This window comes from Schistosoma mansoni, chromosome 6 (genome assembly GCF_000237925.1).
Source record: "Schistosoma mansoni strain Puerto Rico chromosome 6, complete genome".
Classification (NCBI taxonomy): domain Eukaryota; kingdom Metazoa; phylum Platyhelminthes; class Trematoda; order Strigeidida; family Schistosomatidae; genus Schistosoma; species Schistosoma mansoni.
Genome location: NC_031500.1, coordinates 17128743 through 17155795, shown reverse-complemented (window position 1 = coordinate 17155795; position 27053 = coordinate 17128743). Strand labels below are relative to the sequence as shown.

The window sequence follows — 27053 nt, the reverse complement described above, 5'->3', positions numbered from 1 at the left end:
ATATTCGGCTTGTGCCCTGGCTTTTTCTGCTCTTGTTCGGCTAGTATTGATTGCTGCCTTCTTGTTCCTCCTTTCTTCAATCTTATCCAGTGTACCAACAGTGATCCATTCCTTGTGATGGTGCTTCTCGTGGCGCAGAACCTCATGACATGTTGAAGCGATTGCCTTTTTTATACCTGATCTGATGCTATATCAGATCCTCTCTTGGTCCTCACATCCTCCATCGTTCTCCTGAACTTTATGTTGATGCAGATATGGTCGATTCAGTTCTATGTAGTGTGATCCACTGACGTCCATGTGGCTTTGTGTGTGCGTTTGTGTGGTAATATGGTGCCACCTATGACCAGTTTATTGTAGGCAAATAGATTAGCGAGTTTCCCATAATTTTTGTCATTTTCCCTTAGTCCATGTCGTCACATGATATCTCCGTATCCAGTGTTGTACATTCCAACCTCGACAATTGACTACAGCCTATAGTAGTGTAGATGGCGTCAAGTCGAGGCTGACTATGATCACCACTACAATAAGATCACGTGCCAGGCCAAAAACCAGAGGGCTGTTAATGGTCCAGATAAGATATATTTGTTGGTGATCTCATGGTATCGAAAGAATACCGAGACGTGCCAAAGAATACAGGCGAAACGGTTGAGTGTATGCGCGTCCGTGCAAGCAAGATGGACAATGGAAAAGTAGGTCACTACAGTAGAAGTGATCTTTAACGTCTTCATTATGATCGTTGGTAGGGGCATTCATTGTGATGTCCTACCTCTTCGTTTTGAAGGACACTTTAGTGATCCCTGGTCCATGAGATCCACATCCTGTAAGTGCATTTTGTGCTTGTTTGGATAGCATCAGTGCAATGCCTTGTGTGTGGAGCATTTTCTTCTTCATGGCCGGAGTATAGCAGCAGCTATCCTGGAGCTAGTTTTTGCTGTCTAACTCGTGTTCAATGTGTTTTGCTGATTTCAAGCACCTCCAGGTTACAGCACCAGAGTGGCTTCAGGTAGAGTTATTCCTATCTGTAGAACTTGACTCTATTCAACCCCGGTATAATCACTTTTCTAACGGACTTTTACAAATGATGGAGCCTACTGAGGAAAGTGATGTGATCGCCTGCTCAGTTTTAGCAAGTACAATCTAATCTTGAAGAGTTTGAATGAATAGACATACAATATCTTTGCCCTAAACTAGCGCTTACTATAAGTATTGGCGGCTTTTAAATGGTTTGCTGTTGTTTTTTATTTTCACGGGCTACATACTTGGTAATGATTTATTGCTCTTTTTTTCTTTTCTAAGTTTTTCATTTTCTGAGGTTCTTCCATTTTGATAACTTGCCTCAAGTCTAGTTGGTGTTTCATATTTAGTTCTACTTGCAGTATGAATAATAAAGATCAAATTAGAAGTATGGTATGATACTTGTGAACTTAAATGGAATATTTCACTGAATTGTATTCAAAGTATATATATATATAGTTTTGGGGTACCTGCACTCAAACCGGACGAAATTCACAGTAGTGTTTATAATGTGACACTTGAAATTTCCATCAGGTTCACTCTTGAACAGGAGAGTTATATTGATTCGTCTACCATTGTCTTTTTTACCAATACTAAAAACTCGCTGTTGCTGATGTTCTCGATCTACTAGTCTGGACCTTTTAGTGAAATCCCGTATTCTCTGTCCAAGTAAATAAAACATTCTTTGCGACTGATGCAAGTTAGTTGTTTATAAACACATGCACCAGGCTTCAGGAAATGACTAGTAAACGGAGCTGGGTTTCACTTATCTAGTAATTTGATGGAGTGCATAGACTACTGAGATACCTCTTTCAGTTCTCAGGTAAATACAGTAGTGGGTTCTGATTTATACTTATTACAACGTTTCACCAGTCACTTGTACTCGGCAAAATCATTGAAAATTCTTTCTGCTATACAGATAATTTCAAGCCGTTAATGAAAGGATGAATACCAGGAAGCGGTCTTGTTTTTCTCCACGATATGGTGATATTAGGTGTACAGAATTAGACCAAGGTCATTCAAGCAATATAGAATCTCTTTCTCCTGTTCCTGTCGTATATTCCCCCAAATTTGAAAATGAACCTCTTCTGCGAAGTCATGATAATGTAAATACCCCAATGAACTCAAGTCCTACTGAATATACTGGTGTTTGTCAGAGTTCTGGGCAGAGAACTCTCAGGCAAAGGACTGCTTCAGGAACGCCCTCTGAATCATCTCATGGAGCTGAAGCCAAATTATCATCTGTCTCCGTTAAATCTCGGGGACTTCTGAACAGAGTGAGTTTTACACATTGATTTTCTGCTCGGGTATTAATGTTAATCTAGTGGGCAACATTGCAATTTCGCCGAAGTTTTAGTCTGTACCAGAGAATAGTTTCCTCATATTTGTATAGGATTATCATGATTACTTGTACTTCATGGTCATTAGTTGCGAAAAATACCATGGTGTTATACCACTTTATGGAGGAGTCATCCTTTGTATCGTCACCTCGTAAGCGATATAGCCCATTATCAACGGTGTAATCTGACTCAATCTAGCTCTAACAACCAAACATTTTCAGTTGCTGTTCTCTATGACCCCCTATTTCCGTGTAGTTTTTATGATTGCTAAAACCAGTGTGGTATTGTCGATAATACAACACCGAACACGAATTTTTTGTTAAACGAGTTTGTACAGCAGAGAAGTTATTCCACTAAACCACACTGTTTTATTTTATCATCTTGTCAGTCTTCCAATGTGTCTTCTCTGACACATTCTTAATTTCCTTTCTATTTCAGAGGCTACGCAGGCCATCCAAGGTGATTCCAATATGTGGCTTATGTTTGGGTACGTCAGAACTGAACAACAAAACTAACTCTGCGGAAGAAATGATTGCCTGTTGGGAATGTGGGCAGTCGGGTATGAACTAAATTTGAATTTTTTATCAATAAACGACTCGTTGCTTGGATGTTGTAACCTCTTGTTAACAACGCGGTTATACAGCCTTAAAAAGTAGACTATTCTGTTTATCATTTCAATGCTAGAATCGTCTAAGTAACCTCTGTTATCCGTCTAATGATGAGAAGACCAGATTTTTTACTATTTGGGACAAGCTATTACCTAGTCCAGTAATATATTGTTACAGTTTTTCACATGTATTCTTAACATTTAGTGAGAAATCATCAAATAAAGTAATATACGCCTATATTATTCTGCTGTTGAGGTTTTACTTTGTTCACTTGAGTTTGTTTCCTCATTATGATGTATATTCCCTGTAAAAGGATCTATTCAGCGAAAATTTCGAAGATTAATCATTGTGTGCCATTTTTGTGCTAACTAGTTTTAGAGCCAAGAGGCTGGACTTCAGGAGTTATCATTTCGTATTTATCCATATTTATTTATTTAACTGATTTATATTACCTACTTTATTGTATTTTATATTGTTGCTCAACTTTCATCTTTCAAAAAATAAACATCTTCAGGTCATCCGACTTGTCTCAAAATGCCACCGGATTTAGTTAAATGCATTACTTCAATTCGTTGGCTTTGTGTCGACTGTAAGAGATGTTGTTTGTGTCAGTCAAATTCAGAAGATCAAAATCCATCACCTGATAAGGAAGATCCTCAGTCTGATTTATTATTGTGTGATGTTTGTGACCGAGGATTTCATCTTAAATGTGCTGAACCTAATATGCTAGAACCTCCAGAAGGTAAACCTCTCAAGTAAAAACGTTTATTTTTTTGCTAGAATCTTATTCCATATACTTATACTAATTGTTGCTTTGGTTGTTAGAAGGGGCATCGGCCTCGTGACTTCCCGAGAATAACGGCTTACACCATTAAGCGTCATAATTGTTCTGAAAGACGATTCTTCAACTCAGAGGGCAGAGTTTAAACGATTTAATTTGTTTGTTTTGGTTAGCGTTTTTCAGCAAGGTTGTTTTCTATGGGACGGGGTTGCTGACCTCACGCCCAACCCTCCTCCTTTACCTGGACTCGAAACTGGCAATAACCTTAGAACAGTTACAGGCGGAGTTTAAAATCTTATTAATCATAGAATATTACATTATTTGGTGATATTTATTATGGAAGTTGACCGTAATTCTCAAAACATATTTTAATGTATTGATGAGTCAGTTGATAAAACCTCTTTTCTCCCTACGCATACATATAATGTAACTTATTGTGAAGTATCATTATGCCGTAACCTGGGCGTCAGTTAATTTTCTGTATTTTAAAGGATATTGTAGATATCAGCTTAGTTATCTATAACAAATAAAAATTTATTGAGTATTCTTACTGTATAGTTTTATGTCTCAAATTATTTCAGGTATGTGGACTTGTCCTATTTGTTCACAATCCGGTACGGAATGTTTGAACATGGATCCAAGATTACGATCCATTCAAGTTTGTGATCAGCTAACTCAACATGAAATAGACTGGATGAAAAAAGCGGCCAATGTCAGTGGTGCTTATCTAACAGCACCATTATCATTTTCTTTTCAACAATCACCAGAACCTATCATTGAACATAATGAAGCATTACAATCATCGAGGCCGAGTTTTTTAATAACTTCAACATCGGAAGTTAAACAACCTGTTCCACTTGAAAGCAGTCAAATTGGTAATAATCTAACAACTATATGCAAACCGTCAAAACGTTTAATTCAGAAATCTCTGACTGATTGGACTTTAGGCTCTAAATCAAATAGAAAGTCAACTAATTCTATTCAAGCTCCTCTTCAAACGGAAAATACTATAAATCAGTTGTCTACTGAAAATGAAATGACAAAAGTTGAAAGTCCTCCTAAACGAGGTAATTTTCTCAACCTGCATCCTTTATTTACTCCTGATTTAAATAATATTTTCTGTATCATAGTATTCAGTTATTTGTTTCGCTCAGTGAGTCTTGGATTTGTATGTCACAATTACTCTTCTCATAAAGCTGTTTATAGCTATTTCCATGTATTGACCTTAATGCAGAGATTTAATGTAATCAGATTTGATGATATCTAAACTGTGACCAGAGTATGGTTTAAACATTTTTCTCAAGTAATTCTTAACTGGGTTTGTGTTAACTAATGTAATAACGATTATCATTTATTCTTTTTAACTGACATATTCTTAACGTAATAGTAATTCGTTAATATTGATGCTTCTAATATTAATTACTTGTGTGAGTCACAAATAGTGATAGCACCAACCACACGGAGACAACAACAGTGTGACTATGTTGTTAGGATAATTTTAAATAAGCTAAGCAAAGGCGTTGATAATAAAGTTGGATGGGGTTTATCAGACTTTATTATTCCTACACTTTGAGTGAGAATTATGATTGTACCTATTTGCATGAATAGTAGAAGTTACTTATCGTTAAACGTCAACCTACAATTCTTCAAGTCCTTGATTCAAGACACAAGTTTGATCTAGATTGAGAGTTAAATTTCTTTGATAATGAATAACTGTTACAGATCTGTACATCCTTGAGTTCATCCATATTTACTAGTATTCAATCGACCCGAATCTAGTCATTAATGTACGTTTATTTCACTTTATTTTGAAAACACTTTAATATCAAGTATGTGAGTAGTTGTTTCATCTGAAGTATAGTTTGTCCAACGATGATATAGAATATCATATGGCGAAAGGAACATACATTTATCCTCGGTCATGCCATGTCATTTTTCTATAGGGGTCAGGGTTGAGCATTTCTTCAGTTTTAAAAATTTGTGAGCTGAAAATAATATATGCAGCATTATATGATCACAAATATTTAAAGTAACTTTCAGTATTCAATAAAATTGATATCTGCACTTGAGTTCTAGGTATCACTTGAAATCCTTAGAATAATGCTTATTATAATTATTATTGTTATTTGGATTTGTATTTTTTACAGTTTCACGTCTTCGACGTTCCTCTCTATGTGCAAGTTTAGCTTGGCAAGGTCTGCTGCGTTCATGTGATAGATCAAAACCACTGCAAAATAGATCTTTTGAAACTCATAGTAGAAAATCTATGGACGGTGATGATGACAATGATGATAAAACAGATGTTTTAATTGATCAAAGCACTACCTCATCATGTAAAGTGTTTAACAAATTGTCTAAAAATGAAACAAAAATTAAGAAATACTTCAAACGTACTTTATCATCTCGAAGCACTGAAAATTTTGTTCGCAGTAAAGCTAAGCAAAACAAGACCAGCCCACTTGGGGAATTAAAGTCAATTCATGCTACTAGGGGTGGAACTTCTACTGGTTTGTTCAATCGTGAAACTCTTCGTGTGGCCTCAGAAAAATTAAATGAGAATCAAGGTAATCTTATGTTTTTCTCTTACGATTATCCTTACATTTTTTGCTCTTGTTAGGAATGTTCTGGTTTTGTAAGGTTTCCCTATTCTTCTTAATACTTTTAAGATCAGTTTACTCTTTCAGATTTTAATATGGTAGAAATATCTAATAAGTCGTAAAAGAAGCGGCATAAACCATTGTGCTGCAATAATCTTGCCATTCTTACGGATTTACTAAATTAGTTGGGGGCATCCTTGTTATACCACTGCGAGTTAGTAGTTGAAAAATCACTAACAACTCCATAGTTCTCTGAAACTATGGTTATTGTAAGACTTATAGTTTGTTTGTTCCATTTACGAATTAGTTGAAGATTATGATTTGGTAATGTAACCGGAATTGAAACATAAACATCTCAACACTTTTTGATTTTCAGGGTGACTTTGATGGTTAATGTAAGTCTGTGATAGAGAAATTCCGAACTTACGTATTATTTATTCGTTTATCTTTTCAACAGAATATATTAAAACCATGTATGTTAGTTTTAAAAAAATATTACTATTTGCTCATTTTTTTAGTCAAATGTCGTCATGTTTCTGGTCGATCTGACCAATTGTCAAATTCATGCAAAATGAATTCCACAAGCAAAACAACGCGGCACCCGCTAAAACATCGTCTGTCGAAATTGACTAATGATGATAATAGTAATTGTTTGACACTAAGTAATTCATACAATCACATATCTCAATCTCATCATCGACTACGTCGACAAACTATGCCTACTTCTATTAATAGTAAATTTAACCTTAATCACTCCAATAGACGACGACGTTTAAACAAATATAAAAGATCTTATTATTATAGAAATAAACGAAAACCGTTTAGGCGTGAAATCATTTCAGATGAAGAGGATTATAACGATAGTGTTTATGAAGCAGACGCTGATGATGATGGTGACGACGATGATGATAACGATTCAAATGAAAATATTGCAGAAGGTAAAAGGTCAAATGACCTTTTAACTGGCAAAAGGCTTACGACAAAAGTGAATCCAGTTGGAGATGGTAGCACAGTTGTTTTGTCTACTTCAAACAACAACGCTACCTATTTTGATTCAGAAAATGATGAAGCACCAGAGATGAGCACAATATCGGATGAAAATCGTGCTTTATTTCATTCAATTCAAGCTGATGTACAAGCTGTAAGTTTCTTCCACTTGTATTTTATTCTACTCTCATCATTCAGTTAAATAATTAAAGACAACTGTGTAAATATACATTGTATACAACTCAGTTTTAAGCTAAACCAATTATAACTTATGATGTACAGTGCGATGAGTTATGGACTCTTTATAAATTAGAATGCTAATGTTCCATCACGTTATCCTCTAAATCTTCATGGTAGATCAGAGAGTATTAGATCGATATTTCGGTTTGTTTTGTTAATCCTTGTCCAAAAGCTTCATGCCACTTACCTAAATTAAACTTGGTCATTTCAGTTAAGTGATCTATTTTTAGTGACTATTTTATCTACCGAAGGTCAACTAGGTTTATAATTTCAGTCAACTCATGATTTGACATAATTCATGTATCAGGAATATAAGAATCTCTCTAACAGCATCAAAAATACGAAGCGATAAAAAATGTCTTTGATGAGTCCCATGTAGTTTAAGTCCTTCAATGTCACACGTCTTACTTTCATTTCGAATTGGTCGAACTATCGATCTCATTTATTTATTTAAACACATAAACACTGGTACAAGAGGGCACCAAATATATATGCACCACATGAATCATTGAATTTTTGCGAGGACTGAAATACTGCCAGGGCACTCAAACCGAAGCTGGTGGCTTTATTAGGAGGACACCCGGAGCCTTTGACCTAAAGGCCTAATCCACAAGGCAGTGGACCAACGTTAGTAGATGAAGTCCCATGGTAGTCGGTGACCAGAAATAGGTTGATACTCCATTTGTTTCTTCAGGATACTAGAACCTATGTGTACCATTAGTTCGGAATCAGGGTTTTCCAACTCCACTAGGTGAATCCCCCATGGTGGCTAGCAGTAAAATCCAGTACTCGCATTTCATCCTGTTTGGGACTTCATCCCATAGCACAAACTAGTGGCTATCTGGACTCAGTAGCCAAGTGGATAACGTGATGGCATTTGAAGCGAATCGTACGGTGTTCGAGTCCCAGAATAAACATCAACTCTGGGTTCCAGGTACATCTAGCTGACAAAACGTGCGTCCTGGATTCCACTACTATCCATCATCCATCTCTGCTTATAAAGTATAATAGAAAAACAAAAGCTATTCAAACATGCATGTCCTGTAAATAAATTTGTCTTCTTTTTTTTCTGAAACTTTATACAAATGTAATACTAACGATTCAACTCTGATTTAATTTAAATAATTTATTAATGCTTATACTCTTACTACTTCTACCACTATGGGATTCGAATCAACAACTGCATCTCTGTGCTAATGTGGTGTGGCGACTCGAGCTGATATACGTACTTACGAAGTTCTACGTTGTGACTGACTGACTGACTGAATTGTTAATTTAAATGCATGGATTTCATAATAGAGTATTTCATGGACTCTCATTTCAAGGTCATTACTCTCTTATTTTTTTAATGATTTTAAATTAGGAGTTAGTTTTTGGTGTACACTTCTATGAATTCGGTGTTCATCTTGTTGTGCTAACGATGTAGCTGAATGACTGACTGTACAATTGGATAAATCATTGTTCTTAGTTTTTCAGCTCTATGTCATATTAATTTTTAAATGGGTATAGCTGTAAGACATCATTGTACTAAATTTTTTTTAAGCTCATCTATTCTTTACAGTTACACTTAAAAGCAATGGGTGTGGTTAAATGTTTACTACATATTCACTGAATAAATAATAACGACACATTTTCTTATATTACAGCATATTGTAAATGTATTACATTGATTTTGTAAGCTATCAAAACTGTGTTAAGTGCTACTATGTGCTGTGCAGTGAATATAATAAAATAAACTGACTTTAGTTAGAGTAAACCATGTCTGTCTGACACTAGCGTGAAATTCAGATACCCATAATGATGATGATAACTAGTATTTTCTGCTATTCTATGTGATTGAGAGTGGGGAGAGTAGACTCTCCCCCCTCAAAATGTTCTCACATGACCACTCGCATACAGCCACTGCTAGGGAAGTCCTACTCACTGCTTTCTAGAGGCATGGGTGTTGTCTACAAAATTGAGAGCACCAAAAGCGAATGTCCAGTGCGTTAACCCGGTTTGTGGATATGGGGGATTCACCTAGTGGAGTTGGAAAACCCTGATTCCAAACTAATAGTACACATGGGTTCTAGTATCCTGAAGGAACAAATGAAGTGTGAACCTATTTCTGGTCACCGACTACCATGGGACTTCATCTACTAACGTTGGTCCACTGCCTTGTGGATTAGGCCTTTAGGTCAAAGGCTCCGGGTGTCCTCCTAATAAAGCCACCAGCTTCGGTTTGAGTGCCCTGGCAGTATTTCAGTCCTCGCGAAAATTCAATGATTTATGGGGTGTATATATATTCGGTGTTCCCTTGTAACAAAGTTTGCGTTTGAATAAAATTATATATATATATATATATATATATATATATATATAAGGTTTGAGGTTATCAGAACGTTGTCTATCTTAATTGATCTATATCTTAAATCTTTTGGAACGTCTCTGTTTATTGATTGTTTTACTGTTTATTTAGGGCTATATGATATCTTATATTATAATCCACGGATAAAAGATAGGAAACAAACCTTAAGTCCGCATAGTATACCTGTTTTGTATTTCACTGATATCATATTTGTAATTTATTCTGCGTACATAGTGGTATTATGATTTGAGATTTATACTAATCATGTTCTCACTTCACATTACCGAATGGTCTTTCAACATATATGATTACTTATCTGATATTCCTAACTATTTTAGAATGCCCATTACTTAAATAGGTAGTAGTTTTAAATTTCAACACTAATGTTTACTTCTCCCAGTCAGTCAGTTGTGACGTAGAACCTGTCACGTATGTACGTCACTTCAATTCGCCATAGCCTGTCGGCACAGAGAGATTAAATTTTTAGGACATATTCCAGATTAGTAGAGGTAGTAACAGCATCAGTGGCAATAAGAAAGATTAGGCATCGAAGATACGATTCGAAAATACAAATTACTGTAATAAGAACAAAAAAAAGTTACGAGGAATTTAGAATCTCAGAATTCGGGGAAGACAAGGAATAGATGCACCTGCGCCATTGCAAACGCTTTTGAGACATGTCATTCAAAGTCTCTAACCATTGATTACAGTAATCACACGGACCCTAACCGGGTTGTCTATACTTATTAACATGACCAAGTCCAATCATCATTGACTTCATGGACTGATGCCATGTTTTGGCTTGGCCACCCCTAGCTTTCTCCCAGCCTACTTCTACACCATAAAACATCGCCCGTCGAGGTAGGCGGTGATTGGGCTTACGAAACACATATCTCGACCACCTCAGTTGATGAACGTTTACTACCTTACCATTGCATTTTCCATCTTTACCTATTACTCTCTTCCTAACTCAGACATTGCTTACTCAGCAGTCCCAAAGTACTTGATCAATGCTTCGAAAATGTCAATGATCAAATACTGGTAACCTACGAATATCCTCTTGTCTTAATTGTTATGTTACATACCTATAAAGTAGAACGGAGCGAACCGGAAAATATCTTCTTATATTTACATTGTCATACATTTTCATAGTTATTGAAACAGAGTAAATATCAGAAGTTGTAACTTTTGGAATTATTTTGCGAAGAATTGTTATTATATTCATCAGCTATTGTTAAACGTTTTACTACTACTTAATTATTGTTAATTAATTATTCACTCCTTGCTCTATTCTCCATCATTTATGCCTTAGTTGCGTATAAACTATAGTTTCCTAGTTATTTTGTGTTATGGTCTGGTAATTCATGTCTATAAACCCATAAGTGTTTAAAATATCTGAAGACAAGATTACCTAGCTGTGTTCCTACTTTGGGTTAAATACTAGGTTAGAGGAAACCATGCGTCCTGGGCCCAATAAGTGTTAAGGATTATCTCGTTCACTGCTGAAGGTTAATTTTTATTGATCAGAATGTATCATTGGTCTAAAGGCGAAAAGCATACTCTGATTCGCTCTGATGGAATCGTATCTAGTAAGTGCTTCAATTAAGGAACTCTTACAATGACTCAAGTACTTAACAGCATTCATAAAATATGTTGTGGGGTTACATTCAGAGTAATCTATGGAGTTATGTATACTCATTTTTCTTACTTACTTTAATTCTCTTAAAGTTAGTTTGTTTCACAGAAGAAAACACCTAGAAAAAACATAAAAATCCAATGCTTGCAATTTTCAGCTTCTCTTTCAGTATAAGTGATAAAATAGTTTAGATAAACTCCATTGTCCAAATGAAAAGTTGAAGATACAAACTTAACTATTTGTACTTGATAAAATGAGTTACCATTCCTTTGAAATCCGCATTTACTCGTTCCAAAGTTAACCGTATTTATCATGTGATATGATTACCGAAATCCAAAATATACATGATAAAATTGCATTTGAGCATTCTTGTAAATAGTTAGGAATCAGGTAGCACGTATCTAATTTATTTTTTTTTTTAAAAAAAACGAAGATTAAGTGCATAACTTACTGGAGCTGCTAACCAGTATGTTGACTAACAGAAGCGTATGTTGTAATGTTAAATGGTTGAATGAGATCGATAAGGTTTCATGCTCGTTATTCTTTGTTAGTCAGGTGTATCTGTGCCGTTGTTGAAGGACATGATGACCTTCGCGAGATTTAAACTTACACCGTTCATTGTTATCTATTTGAGCCACTTTTCAAAGTTGCATTCCCTGATTCCATAGTCATGGAAATGACCACTAAACTACAAGTCACTACTCTACTTTTAGTATATTCTTTTAGATGGTTAGTATTTTTATCACTTGATTTTTATTTGTCAACACAGCTTAAATTGTTTTTAATTCTAATAAATAAATATTACTGTTATTACCATTGATCAATAAATAGTCCATTTCTGTTCCTTATATGATATAAAAGACTAGTATTCTATTCTTAATTATATATATGTATATATTATATGTAATATACAGTTAGCCATATAAAATATTCTGTTAGTGGGGGTAGTTTTCGTAGGTAGAGAGGTATCATTATTTCTTTTTTCAATAAATAGGAGAGAGAAAAATCAAGATTCACTTACAACTTTGTATCCTTTCCTTACTTCTTCTCTTCTTTCTTTCTTTCTCTCTCTCTGTTCGTCATTTCTTCTCGTAGTATGTTTATTGTGAGGAATCAGAAAATAGGATAGATTGATTGATTTTATTTTTTTTATATTCTTTTAATAATTAAGTTTCCCATTTATGTTCATGTGTATATGCCAAAAACTATCTTGTTCTTTTGTATTAGCACTAATGCTTTTTTATTAAAAAAACTATGTAGTTACACAATGAATTCATTTGTATCTATGCTATTCTGTTTTCTCTATTCTCTTTATCTTAGATACACACACATACATACATATAGTGTTACTTTTCTCCAGCCCTGTTAAAACAAATGATATGGTTATATATCTCTAGCGAATTATCATAACAAAGTTCATTCTTTTTCATTTATTTTTAAAAGAAAGTTTAATGTTTGGTCGGTTAGTTGGTTAATCAGTTCTTCGTTTTCTATTAAATCGGTCAATACAAACACACACACACACACCCATCGACTGATATACATAAGTCAAGTGTATATATGTGTGTGTGTGTGTGAAGCTAGTATTTGTTGAACAGGATAGCTAATTACTAACCAGTTAATTAATTGAATTGGTGATATTTCCTCGCCAATGGATTAGTAAACACTTGTACAAGTATTAATAAAATTCTTATAGAATCGGAATCGAAATCGTTCAGTAATTTCAATATGCTCCTGTAATGACATTATGCTTCCGCGGTTTGGACAGTAGTCAAGTGGCAACTATTTCTACATCTATAACCAGAACTCATGACCAATGAGAGATACAAACAAAATAAAGAAGTAAACAATGACAGGTTCGTGTTCAATAAAAACTAATCAGCATCGAGGCGTATAGGACAAGCTGTGAGTCATATGTAGAGAAATTCGGACACTTCACTTCTACCTGAAGTTTGTGCTGATGATGTCGTCCAGAAGAACGATAAGAGCTTCATGAGCAAACCATCCAGCTCAGAGAATAAAAGTCTATCAAAAACTTATGACCACCTTATTCACGACAATCTCTTTGCTTTAAGTCAATGAAACATCCAAGTTTTGATGTAGGAACCATTGGTATTTGTGATTTTTCTTTCTCTCCATTGTCTTGTATGGTCAAGCAGCTGCGAGTAGTAGTTATTTAACACTCATACTAGTTAAATAATTCTACGGCATCTTGGATGTCGATGAAGAAAAAATAAAATGATTCGACTGAGAATCTTTATATTAAAATTAGGAGAGAGAATTTTTACAGCTATTAGCCTTGTTAGTAGATTTAAGATATGTTGAGAATATAAAAGGCTACTGTGTTTGCCTCTATCCTTGTAGTTTTGTTTTCGGTTCCAATAAGAGTCTTTTGAACATGTATTACTAAGGCAGGCATAAATCTCTCAAAGTGAACTAATTTTTATTGTTGACGTAACAGATATATGTGTTGTTTTCGTTTTTTCACGTGATCATGTTTATTTATCACTATCATTTAAACAAATAGTTTTTAATATTGATTGGGAACCAGGAAACACTGGATGGTTGTTTTATTCTGGTTTAGGACTCGTAAACAGTGTGCATCTTCTGCCGAATGAATAACCGAGACCAAAACCTTCAGGTTTTTGTTGTGAACGCTTGAAATTTAGACTACTGAGTTAGCAACCAGTGGTTTATATGTTTAACTTCAATCAACTCGCTATGTCGCACAACCATTCATTTCCATATTACTGGTATTATTTATCTCATGCTCAACATGGTTGAACTCCATTGGCCATCACTCGAGGAATTAACTCGTGTCTTTTATTTTTCTGTTTTCCCCTATTCTTATTATTTTCGGTTTAAATATTCAGTTATCGATTTTCAAATCATTGTGATCAACTGAGTTTATTAACACTTAATCTCAGTTCCTATACGGAAGTGATTGTGCCTTCCCATAGAATTGTGTTTACTCAATGTACTCACAGTACACACTACCTTCCCTTCTAAGCCAGTAACTTGAGTTTAGTTATGAACTTGAAAGTTAAGTGACACAACCGTTCAATAATAACTGTGTTACCAACACAGTCCTGGCACATTAATTTGTACCGTTCAATTCCTTATTTGTCTGACTGGATTGTCAAGGTGTATAAAAGTGCTTCACTGTAAACGCTGTAAAGTTGAATACCTACTCCTTATCCTTTTACACTTTCTGTATAGTTTTCATTCCTCTTGTATTTTTTGGGTTGTTTGGTCTTTAAAACAATACCAATGACATTATCTTTGAACTGGTACATTCTACTTTTTCTTCGTATATCCCTACAGTCCTCTAGAAAGCCAGTTGAATTTTTAGTAAAAATCAAATTTATGATTATCCATAAATTTAATTACTGACATTGTTATTACTTGTATATAAAATAGTATTACGTATTTTGTTCTATTTACGTATTAATTGTCTATAGCTGATTGGGTTTATCAGTAATTATGTTTGTGATTGACAGATCAGTCATCATCAACGTGGAGTCTAAAACTGATGCGCATTTGTCCAAGTTGCTGTACCTACATAAGCACTATGAGATGAAATAAAAAAAAGGAATGGCAAAAGGGATCGGATTAGTTTAGTGATAACAATAATAAGAAAGATCAAAATACTGAGGATATAATTTAGAAAGACAATGGTGCGGCATTTAGAAAGGAATACTGGGATTCAAGATCGAGAGGAAGATGGCGAGTAAATGCGTTTATACTATTGTGGGGGATTCTGATCCATATCACCCTAAGTCTCCAATTATTGATTAAGGTTATCACTAAAATCTTAACCAAATAGTCTACATCTACCAACGTGGCTCACACCAGTTGTTGGTGACGTGATGGACTGACGCCATATTTTAGTTTAGCCCCCACTAGCTTTCTTTCAACGTACTTCCATACCAGCAAATATCGTACGTTGATGTAGGGGGTGATTGGTCATACATGGCATACATCCTGACCACTTCAGTCGATGTTGGTTTACAACCTCACCAACTTCTTTGTGCTTAATCAATAACCCAGGAACAAAACCAACAAAAAAGGAAAAGAATTAATTCTAGAAGGGAAAAATTTACATGGGTTCCAGGGAATGTAAATAAACAGCACTGAAATATTGGAAAGTTGAACAGAAATTCAACTTCTCACTACTATTAGATACTTTTGTGGTAAATTTATCCGAAATAGGTTGATCAAAAGTTTTAAAATGGTCCCAGATCCTATGATTACTATTTTCACATTTTATCGGATGTGAGTTTCAAAATTCAGTTATTATTATTATCCTTGTTCCTCATTACACTTTTAATCATCACTGAGAGAATTATATGTTATTCTTTTTTCAACAGTGTCTTCCACAACCTCTTGAATCCAGCTTATCTCTTCCACCTGCAAATAATCCTAGAGTTTTAGCTGCCATGGATAACTCATCCTTGAATCTATCGTCAAATCAGTTGATGATGCCCAGAGATTCCAACGAGAATGATGCTCATCATCAACGACAACAACTTGAAAAGATAGAAGAGGCTCGTTACCCGCCTCAAATACAACTTGGTCGTTATGTTATAACTACTTGGTATTCAGCTCCTTATCCTTCAGAATATGCTAGGTTAGTTTAAAAAAGTTTAATTTATTTTTGAAGTACTTTGGAATGTAATACAATTTTAAAATTTAAATCAGAGGGATTTTATTGACATTTTTCGTAATGAGAAGAAGAGTAGCTATCCGTAAATTATGTCGAATAAGAGCGCCGACATATTCTGTAGTAAAGAGGACACAAATCGCAGTGTTACGATACCGTTTTAAACGTAGTTTTTGACATGAAAAGGCTGAAGTTCACTAATTATTGGTTTGTTTTTTAAATTTCTCCCAACTGGTAACATTAAGTGAACAGGATCGAGGCGAAGTTCATGACTGTATATTAGATCGCGTAATGCGTCTATAAGATCATGGAAGTGATTGGGTGTAGATATTATCATACGTATTTTCAATGTCACTAACTATCTCATTCTTTTATAGTCGGTATGGTGATACAAGTCTGAGGTTAAAGTCAGTCAGTCATAAGTAATGTCAAAACTGGAACCTGCGTTCATCAGTTCAAGCTGCCACATGACATCAGCAAAGCGAGATACCAGAATAGTAACAGTATCAGTGGTAGTTGGAAAGTTTAAATATAGACGATCTGATTCGAGGAAATATGTGTTCGTGCAATAAAAAATATTTAATAGTTTGTAAACTTGGCATCTTGGCGGAGACAAAGATCGAACGAATCTATACCATTGTAACCAATTCTGGGCCATGTCATCCTAGGATTGGTTCCGACAATCACCCACGCGTCAACCAAGATTGTTTGGACTTACCAATATTGTTCATTTCAACAGTCAGTGACTTCATTGATGGATGACATCTTTTTTGGCATTTCCTAGCTTTCTTCAAACGTCGTTCTATACCGATCATCATCACCTGACGAGGAAGGAGGTGATCGGGGAGACGTAGTACATATCCCAATCACTTTAGTTGATAAAGATTTATCAGTTTATTAATCGATTTACTATCCTTACGTCTAACCTCAGCATTGCTCGACTGCCTCAACGATCTGGGGCTTAAAACAGCGTACTGTTTATCTACCGTGTGTAAAACTAGTTTTTATTCCAGCGATATGTCTGGAGATTGTTTACAGTTCGTAGATATGCTAACTTTATCTGACTAATATTTTACATTATTTGAATGCCAGATGTACTTCTTTCCCATCATTTCATGCTTCTATTTTCTTAACCGATTTTTACTTCTTGTTCCTTCTACAAATTGTTTTCTAAGTGTTTTAACAATAGTACTTTTTAAAGTTTACACCATAAATTGACCTTAGTTGAAAGTGTTGTGGTGACCGAAAAGCGCTGATTTATTTATTTATTTAAACACATAAATATTGATACAAAGGGGAACCAGATACATATGCGCCACACAAATCAAATGAGATTTGTGTGAGGGCTGTGACAATGCTCAGGTGCCCAAACCGAAGCAGGTGGTTTTCTTAGGGGGCCACACCCGGAGCCTTCGACCTAAAGGTCTGATCCACAAGGCAGTGGAGCATCTTGAGGAGATGCAGTCCCATGGTAGCCGGTGACCAACGATTGATTCATACGCCATTTGTTCCCTCAGGATACTGGAGCCCATATGCACCATTAGTTTGGAATCAGAGTTTTCCAACTCCTCTAGGTGGACTTTCCATGTTCACCAACCCGGTTAAAGCGCCGATTACTCGCTTTTCGTTCTCTCCATTTCGTAAACAACACTCTCTCCACGAGAAGGCAGTGAGTAGGACTTCTGTGGCAGAGGCTATATACGCGTGAAAATGTGAAAACATTTGGAGAGGGAGAGCGGACTCTCCCCACTCTCGGCCATACTAGGGCATTCGGGGGCAAAAAGCGCTAAACAGTTATTTCATTCTAGTATAGGACTTCTCAACCATACAAACTTACAATCCCATCGGAGGTTAAACCCAGAATCTTTGGTTATCACAGTAAGCTCTTAACCTTTAAGACATTGAGTAAAAACATACAATCATTTATATAACTTCAATCGAATCATGATACTGCATATTTATCATCTAACCCAACATCGTTTAAAAGCTATTGACTTTACTACATGATAATCTAGATGATTTTATTCATGAATATGTTACTATTTCTTACAGAGATACCTCGATGATATGTAGCTTAACATTTGAATAACTTTTTTAATGTGATTTATACAGTAAAACAATCATTTACGAATAGATTAATGAAATGGTTAAGGCTAGGGTTTGAGTGTTATGCTTTATATATCTAAGTAAACTAATGTATTTCAACTTATTGATTTCATAATGTTTTTGTCATTTCAGTTCTTTTTTGTTTTTGTTTGTTTGTTGTTGTTGTAATAATATATAGGACACATGATTTTATTTTGGTCATTTTGACCTTACTTTGGGATAGATTGTTTTAGTTGAACTAGTTATATGTATATTGAACTTTTAATCGATTTGTATTTATATATCTATGTATATGTATATGTATATTGTATAGTTTTCGGATAATACAACTGAATTAAATTATTTAAAAAAAAAATGCTTTTTATACTAAAATTTGGATACAATTTTCTATTACTTATTAATGTATATAGCTTATGTTGAGAATTATTTATTTGAAGGGGGTTTTGTGGAGATTTTAGTGATTTTTTATATAGTTGAGATCATGAGTGATTTGAAACTAGACCACCGTAGAAAACCTGGAAGCACTGGACGGCCGTTTCATTCTATTGTGGGACTCCTCAGCAGTGCGCATATACAATCCCGCCTCACGAGATTCCAACCCAGGACCTATCAGTCTCGCGCGTGAGCACTTAACTGATAGACCACTGAAGAGTCCCACAATAGGATGAAACGGCTATCCAGCGCTTCCAGGTTTTCCATGGTGGTCTAGCTTCAATTGACTCATGATCTCAACTATATAAAAAAAATTACTAAAATCTCCACAAAACCCCCTTCTGATAATGATGATATGCTGACTAGTGACTGGCTCCATGAGGTATTTCCTGGAGTTCAAGTGATAAGCAGTGACCAGTGGAGTTCAATCAGGTCTGTTGGGAGATATCAAATCACTGACGATAATAGTGAATGGTTGCTCAAATATCGTGGACTGGTTGAAGTTAAACATTAACACCGTTGGATGCCAGCTCAGTGGTCTATCGGTTAAGTGCTCTGGCGCGAGACTGATGGGTCCTGGGTTCGGATCTCGCGAGGTGGGATCGTGGATGTGCACTGCTGAGGAGTCCCACAATAGGACAAAACGGCCGTCCAGTGCTTCCAGGTTTTTCCATGGTGGTGTAGCTTCAATTGACTCATGATCTCAACTATATAAAAAATTATTTATTTGTCTGTTTGAACACATAAACATTGATACAAGGGAGCGCCAAATACTTATGCGCCACACAAAAAAAATGAAACCAGTTATAGTTATCATTGATTTGTATGAGGGCTGTGATACTGCCCGGATGCCCAAACTGAAGTAGGGTTTTTAAGATGGATTTCCCGAAGTTCTAGTTGGAAATAGTGACATGCAAATAGGACACATCGTGATACCTTTTATTGAATAAACTTGAAGTGTGAACATTGCTCGTGGCCTGAATTTATTATGTTTTTCACGATACGTGAAAGTTCTTCAGAAAAACTTTAGATCAACTCATATATCAGATATTCGTGTATAGGCCACACTCTAAGTAGATAGGCTAATAATACTATCTAGTTGTCCACACTGAAGTAGGTGGAGTAGTATTCAAACTAGAGCCAACGCCTTCCATGTTATTGGTTCTAACCGGATATATAGTTATAGGTTTGGACTGTTAAGTAATTTAAGGATAGGTAAAAGATTAAAAAGTTTGCTAATGCTCTCCTTTATTCTCAATGGTTTTCCTCTTAGTTTTATTGGTCAATGAAAATTATCTTCGAATGTTAACTACTTTGAGAATAGAAAATAACAACTTTCAATATCTGTTCCTTTTAATTATTCGAAAGCACCATAAAGTTTGTTTACGTGCTTCGTACACTGCTAGGTTTTACGTCTTACTTATACTTTCTTATCCTTTATTTGTTCAGAACAACCCTTATTTGAATTTTAATTTACTATGTTAGGTATTTAGTCGTTATGGTACTTCATTTTTTTATTCCTAATTTTCGTTGTCTGCTTCTAATTTGTTGACCGAGTAAATCAGTTGCTTTTACTAAGATGTCATTTAATAAATATGACAACTATTGAAATTATCAAATTGAAGATCACTAGTCAGTCATAAGTATCCTAGTGTTAAATACATGGATATCGTTTCAAGTTGTCATTTCATATCGACAAAGTGAGTTGAAATTATCAAGACAAACGCCAAAGTCACAGAATTAATGTTAGTATCTTTTTTTAGTAGGAAAGATTAGACAAAGATAATGTAATTTGACAAAAAACAATGGATTTTCATTTTAAAACAAAGAATGAATGCACCTACACCATTGCAATCAACTTCCAGCTATATCCAACGTCTCCAGTCATTAGTCACGACAATCGCACCGGCCCTAATCTGATAGTTTGCACCTACCAACATTATTCAGTCGAGTTGTTAATGACTTCATGGACTTGATGCTAGGAACAACACTCTAGGCAAAACTATTCATCAGTAATAGTAGATTGATGTTAAAGTACTAAATCATTTATTGTATTCATATGTAGAAATACCCTTAGTTGATAACAGTATTGCTTTGTATGATGAGACGTCTGGATTTTAAAATAACGATTACAATCCAATAAATTATCTTTAACATACTTCCTTACATGGATTGAAAGTTCCTGGCTCCTTCCTTCCATCCATTGTTTGTGTTCAACCTAATTCTAATCTTCTGAATTCTTCATGTCTCTATCTTTTTTCTCTTTCCAAATTTATTTCACTGGATTATACTCCTTGAATAACATCTTCAAACCCTAATCTTTCGGATTACTGCTTATACTCTTACTACTTCTACCACTATGGGATTTGAATCGACAACTGCATCTCTGTGCTAATGTGGTTTAGCAACTCGAACTGATGTACATACGTACGAAGTTCTACGTTGTGACTGACTGACTGATATAAGTTGTCGGAAGAGTTTTTTTCCTTCTAATGTATACTACAGTTAACGATGTTGTTCACTATTTAGTTTACGGTGTGTGTTTCTTCTTGATTTTTGTCATAGATTGTATACTTGTGTTTAGGAATGTATAGTTCCTTTTTACATTTAAAAATTTACATAAATTGTGTTATTTATTTTTCATCTTGTTTTCATTAGGCTTACATTGTTGTATATATGTGAATTTTGTTTGAAATATATCAAGACTCGCAATGTCTACTTAAGACATATTGTAAGTTTTATCCTGATGTTATATTGGTCAGTAATAAATATGTGTATTTTTTTCTAAGCATGTAGAGTAGTTTATTTCATGGAATCGAAGAGGATACTTAATGGTCTTTTTTCATACCGTTTTAACTGATTTCTGGTTTTCACCTCCAAATTTCTGTGTGAAATGACGAAAAAACAACGACGTGTGTCCCTATCCTTCCAAGTTCTTACGGAGCCATTTAGTCGGACAGCACATAGGCGACGGTTTTCTGGGGATGCATTCTAATAGTGTTTGTTCTGCCCTCGTACTTAGTGCTATGCCTACATCTGCAAGCCCACGAGAACTAGCCATCGAGACGCCAGATACACGGATGGTGTATCTCGTCGCCTCTCCGTTTTGGTGAGGTGATGTCAAGTAAATGATCATACTAGGATCTTGTATGTGTGTTTCGCAGACACAGCATACGTCAATGGTTCGAGATTCTAGGGTCTTAGCCAAGGAGGCCTGTTGACCGATTTGACTTAGGATACGTACGTTGAAGGCTCCAATGTGTAGTTTGGAGCGAGGTTTTAGCAGACCTGGGACAGTGTTTTGCGCACTAGAATCGTTGGTCTTGGTGACACTTGAGGGGGAAGTTTAGTGTTGAAAGTCGATGTAGGAGAAATAATAGGAATTATAGAGGGGGATCGATTACGAATACAATGATCTTGAGTGCTGTTACAGGTATGAGGGTGGTTATCACTTCCCGGTTGCCCACACCGTGGAAGGGTTCTTCTGGAGGTACCTGAAAAGGGAACCGGTTTAGAGTTGGTCTTAGTGACCTGAGAACGTGACCGTAGTGCTCAAGAGATAACCGCTTGAGGTCAGTCACACATCACCTTTTTGTGAGTAATTTTTGTGTTAGCTCCATACTTGTTGTGAGACCTTACTTCCGGAAAGAGATATCCGTGGGATAAGGCGTGGTGTGCATTTTTAGGGTCGACCTTTTCTAACACCACCTATAAGTAAAATGAGTTACAAGTGTCTCAAACATTAGTCTCAATAATCATATTTCCTTTAATTAGGGTTCGTGAACTGCAAACCTAGGGAAATCAAGATAGTCTTAGACCTGAATGTGATTTCGCGATTATTTATTTATTTAAACACATAAATATTACTACAAGGAGGCACCAAATACATATGCACCACACAAAACATTCGATTTGTTTAAGAGCTGGAGTAATTCCCGAACGCCCCAACTGAGGCGGGTGGTTTTCTTAGGAGGACACTCCTCGAGAATTTGACGTAGAGGACGATTCACAAGGAAGTGGAGTAATGTTAGAAGATGCAGTCCCTTGGTATTAGGTGACCAACAATAGTTTCATACCTCATTTGTTCTTAGGATCCTGCAGCTCATGTGCACTATTGGTTTGGAATCAAGGTTTTCCAACTATCTTAGGTTAATGCTCCATATCCATCGGCCCGGTTGATCAGATTCTGGAACTTCACATACCTACTAAAGTTTCACTGCTTAATCTTGAGACATCATTTAACTCCGTTGATCAATTAGTCATAAGACAGTTTCACTAAAAGGTGTACCATAGAAGTACATAAACCTTATGAAAAGTCTTTACTCAAACACCACTAGTCGAGTTACACCACAATTTTCAAACTATAAACAGTTAAAAAATATTGAGACAGCTTTCCAAATTTAAAAAACTCACCCTAACTAATATGAGTGCAAATCATGAGTCAATTGAAGCTAGACCACCATGGAAAACCCTGGGAAGCACTGGACGGCCGTTTCGTCCTATTATGGGACTCCTCAAGATACATGTCCTGGAGTTCTAGTGTGAAGCAATGATCAGTGGAGTTCACATCTGTTGTGAGATAACGACTCACTGAAGACAATTCGTGAACGGTTGCTCAAACTTCGTAGATTGGTTGAAGTTAGACAATAAGTTCTCTAGCGCGAGACTGGTAGTTCCTGGGTTTGAATCTCGCGAGGCGGGATCGTTAACTGCACACTGCTGTGGAGTCCTATAATAGGACGAAACGACCGTCCAGTGCTTCCAGGTTTTTCATAGTGGTCTAACTTCAATTAACTCATGATTTCAACTATGAAAATATCATTTATATGTTTTATTAATAATCATTTCTAATTTTCATTATATTTTTCTTCTTTTCTCTTTCCTATTTTTTTTCTTTCATTCAAGGAAAAATGTCCATATAGTTTTCCACCTGGTAATGAAATCTATCGTTGTAATAATATATCAGTATTTGAAGTCGATGGTTATACATCACGTTTATATTGTCAACAATTATGTTTATTAGCTAAATTATTTTTAGATCATAAAACATTATATTATGATGTTGAACCATTTTTATTCTATGTAGTTACTATACATAATAATATAACAGATGAACAACAATCTAATGAAAAATCTAATCATCATAATGATACTACTGATAATGATAATAATGAACGATGTTTTCATTTAGTTGGTTATTTCTCGAAAGAGAAACGTTCTATACAAAAATATAATTTAAGTTGTATATTAGTTTTACCTCCGTATCAGAAACAAGCATATGGAAGATTTTTAATTGATTTCAGTAAGTTTTTTTTGGGGGGGAGTTTTTTTTGTTGCTCTCTCTCTCTTTGTATGTGTGTGTTTTTGTTTGTTTTGTTATTACTATTGTTCTATTGTCGATTTTTGTCAGTGTTTATATAGGATACTTTTATGAATGTTTCTTAAGGAATTGCTTATGTAAAATGAATTTGAAATAGGCAAAATGGGTACGTGTAAAAATCAATTATTTATCTATTTATTTATTTAAACACATAAATATTGATACAAAGGGGAACCAGATACATATGCGCCACACAAATCAAATGAGATTTGTGTGAGGGCTGTGACAATGCTCAGGTGCCCAAACCGAAGCAGGTGGTTTTCTTAGGGGGCCACAACCGGAGCCTTCGACCTAAAGGTCTGATCCACAAGGCAGTGGAGCATCTTGAGGAGATGCAGTCCCATGGTAGCCGGTGACCAACGATTGATTCATACGCCATTTGTTCCCTCAGGATACTGGAGCCCATATGCACCATTAGTTTGGAATCAGAGTTTTCCAACTCCTCTCGGTGAACTTTCCGTGTCCAGTAACCGGTTAAAGCGCCGGACATCCGCTTTTCGTCCTCTCAATTTCGTGAACAACACCCCCTCCACGATAAGGCATTGAGAAGGACTTCCCTGTCAGAGGCTATATACACGTGGCCATGTGAGAGCATTTCTAAAGGGATAGCTGACTTTCCCCCCTGTTGGCCGTACCAGGCCATTTCGGGGCAATTATAATCAATGAACACCTTAACTGAATTTCTTACATCAATATTCAATAACAAAGATATATAAATACAGTCTGCAAATTCAAGGTAATTAGTAATACATAAAAACTAAGCCAAGGGAATAGAATTTAGTAGGTATTGTGATATGATTAGTTGAATTGTAAACTAGTTTAACATGTAATGAAACTGTCAGTTGAATCGAATAACTGTTAAGCATTTAACAGACGTCTAGAGAATGTTATTCTTACTAGATGTGAACGCATTTGTAAGGGACATAAATTGGAAATTCCACACAATGATCATAAGTAGTGAAAGCAACACAGAAATGGAGATGGTCTTAATAACAGAAACGGTGGTTTTTCATGGTTTAAATCATCAACTGATTTTAGCTAGATCAACTTTGAAGAAATCTGGAAGCCTTGGAGGACCATTTCATTATAGTTTGAGACTCCTCAGAAGTGCACATTCACAGCCCTGCATCAGGTAATCGAAACCAGGACCTTTTATCTTGCTCGCGAACCCTTGATCCCTAGGCCACTGAGTCGACACCCAACGGTGTCAATGTTTAGTTTCAATCAGTTCAAAATATTGTGCAACTCCCATCCATTCCATGCAGGAGATAACTGTCCTACATTCGACATGGTTGAACTCTACTGGTCATGACTTCGCATTAAAACTCCAAGAGTTTGATCTTGAAATCAGTCATTAGTGAGCGTATGATTGTTATATTGCTAAGGGAACTTTTAAAATTGGTGAACGTGTGAAAAACACTTCGATATGAAAAGAAATACATAAGAACTAAAAATCACAGGACTATAGTTGAAGGCCATTAATTGAGTTTTATATGGACTGTCTTCAAATAATATGGAGCTTCTTTTCAAGATATAATTATTTTTGTGACATTTAAATGCCTATCTTGATACTTAAAGTAAGTCGTTGACTTCCAATTGTGTACATACAAACCTAATTTCTAATCTTAGTTTTGTTTATGCAATGTCTAATCCGTTTTGTCTGCCCGATATCCATTCACGCTTTACGGAATTGTTATTTGACTGCACATTTCAAGTGGTGGAAGTACTCATACTCGAAAGCCCACTTCATCAGTCAATAAATGTTATGAAAACTTCATTTCTTATCTTACGGACCACTTTAGTGGTTTTTACTAATTTTACATATAAGTTTTCTTAAGAATCTGTTTCTCTTTTAACAATTTGTCATAGGCTTTCTATTGTCACGTATTGAAGGCCAACCGGGTTCACCTGAAAAACCACTATCTCAACTTGGAAATCTTTCCTATCAATCGTATTGGCGATCAAAAGTTCTACCATTTCTTTTATGTTCTATGAAAGATTGTAAATTATTAAATTCAACTATGCCTAATTGTGAAACAGACTCAGATTGTTTGGCAAATCCTGTTGGATCTATTGGATTTCGTGATTTTGTCATTACCATTCATGAAATCAGCTCTACTACTGGCATAGATCCACATGATGTAGCCAGTACCATTCAGCAACTGGCTACAACAATTACATTAAGTGCAGATGGAAGGTAATAATTTCTTCTTCTTATTATTTTTATTATTATTTTCAACTGGTTTTGGTCATTTTAGAAGAAGTCGATTGAGATTAGTGGTTTAAGCTGAAATAAAAACCCTACTCTGTCCTGTGTATAACATCAAATGCTTTATCTTGCTATTGTTTTAATTGATAAATATACAATCAGTTTGGTAAACATAGGATAGCCAAATAGTTATAACTTGCTCACGCCTGTTACCCCCCGTGGAGGAGCATAGGTCGCTCACAAGCACTCTGCATCTTACCCTGTCCTGGGCAATCCTTTCCAGTTGCTATTCATTCTTTTCATGTATTATTCCAATTCTCGATTCAATTTGTTCTCTTCTCCGTTCCCCTTCAGGATTCCAATTTAGCACTTGTTTCGCAATGCAGTTTGGCGATTTCTGTGTTGTATGTTTTACCCACCTCCAACCTCTCCCTAATTTCCTCTTCAGATGGAAGCTAGTTTGTTCTCTTTCACACTAGGCTATTGCTTATGGTATCCTGCCAATGGAAATTGAATATCTTGCATAGACAACTGTTTCGGGATACTTGTACCTTTCCGATCATGGTTGTTGTATTTCTCGAAATTCAAGCTCCGTACAGTAGAAGTCTTAATATTCGTATTGAAGATTGTGATATTGTTTTACAGTTGTTTTGAGTTCCATATGTTCTTCAGCTGTAGGAATGATGTTTTTACTTTGCTAATCCTTGCCTTTG

The 27053-nt window shown here is 35.6% G+C and overlaps 1 protein-coding gene across 1 annotated transcript; it reads left to right on the top strand.

The window, feature by feature from the left end:
- Positions 1 to 1624: 1624 nt before the first annotated feature.
- Positions 1625 to 26332, top strand: Smp_131320.1 (putative myst histone acetyltransferase; the record flags this gene model as incomplete). The annotated part of the gene is given in 12 exon segments (XM_018798435.1): positions 1625 to 1837; positions 1934 to 1959; positions 1965 to 2291; positions 2793 to 2913; positions 3477 to 3704; positions 4325 to 4810; positions 5891 to 6307; positions 6859 to 7481; positions 15921 to 16180; positions 21410 to 21482; positions 24020 to 24053; positions 26001 to 26332. Coding segments are annotated over 11 exon segments (2910 nt in total). The 5' UTR covers positions 1625 to 1837; positions 1934 to 1950.
- Between the last annotated feature and the right edge of the window lie 721 nt (positions 26333 to 27053).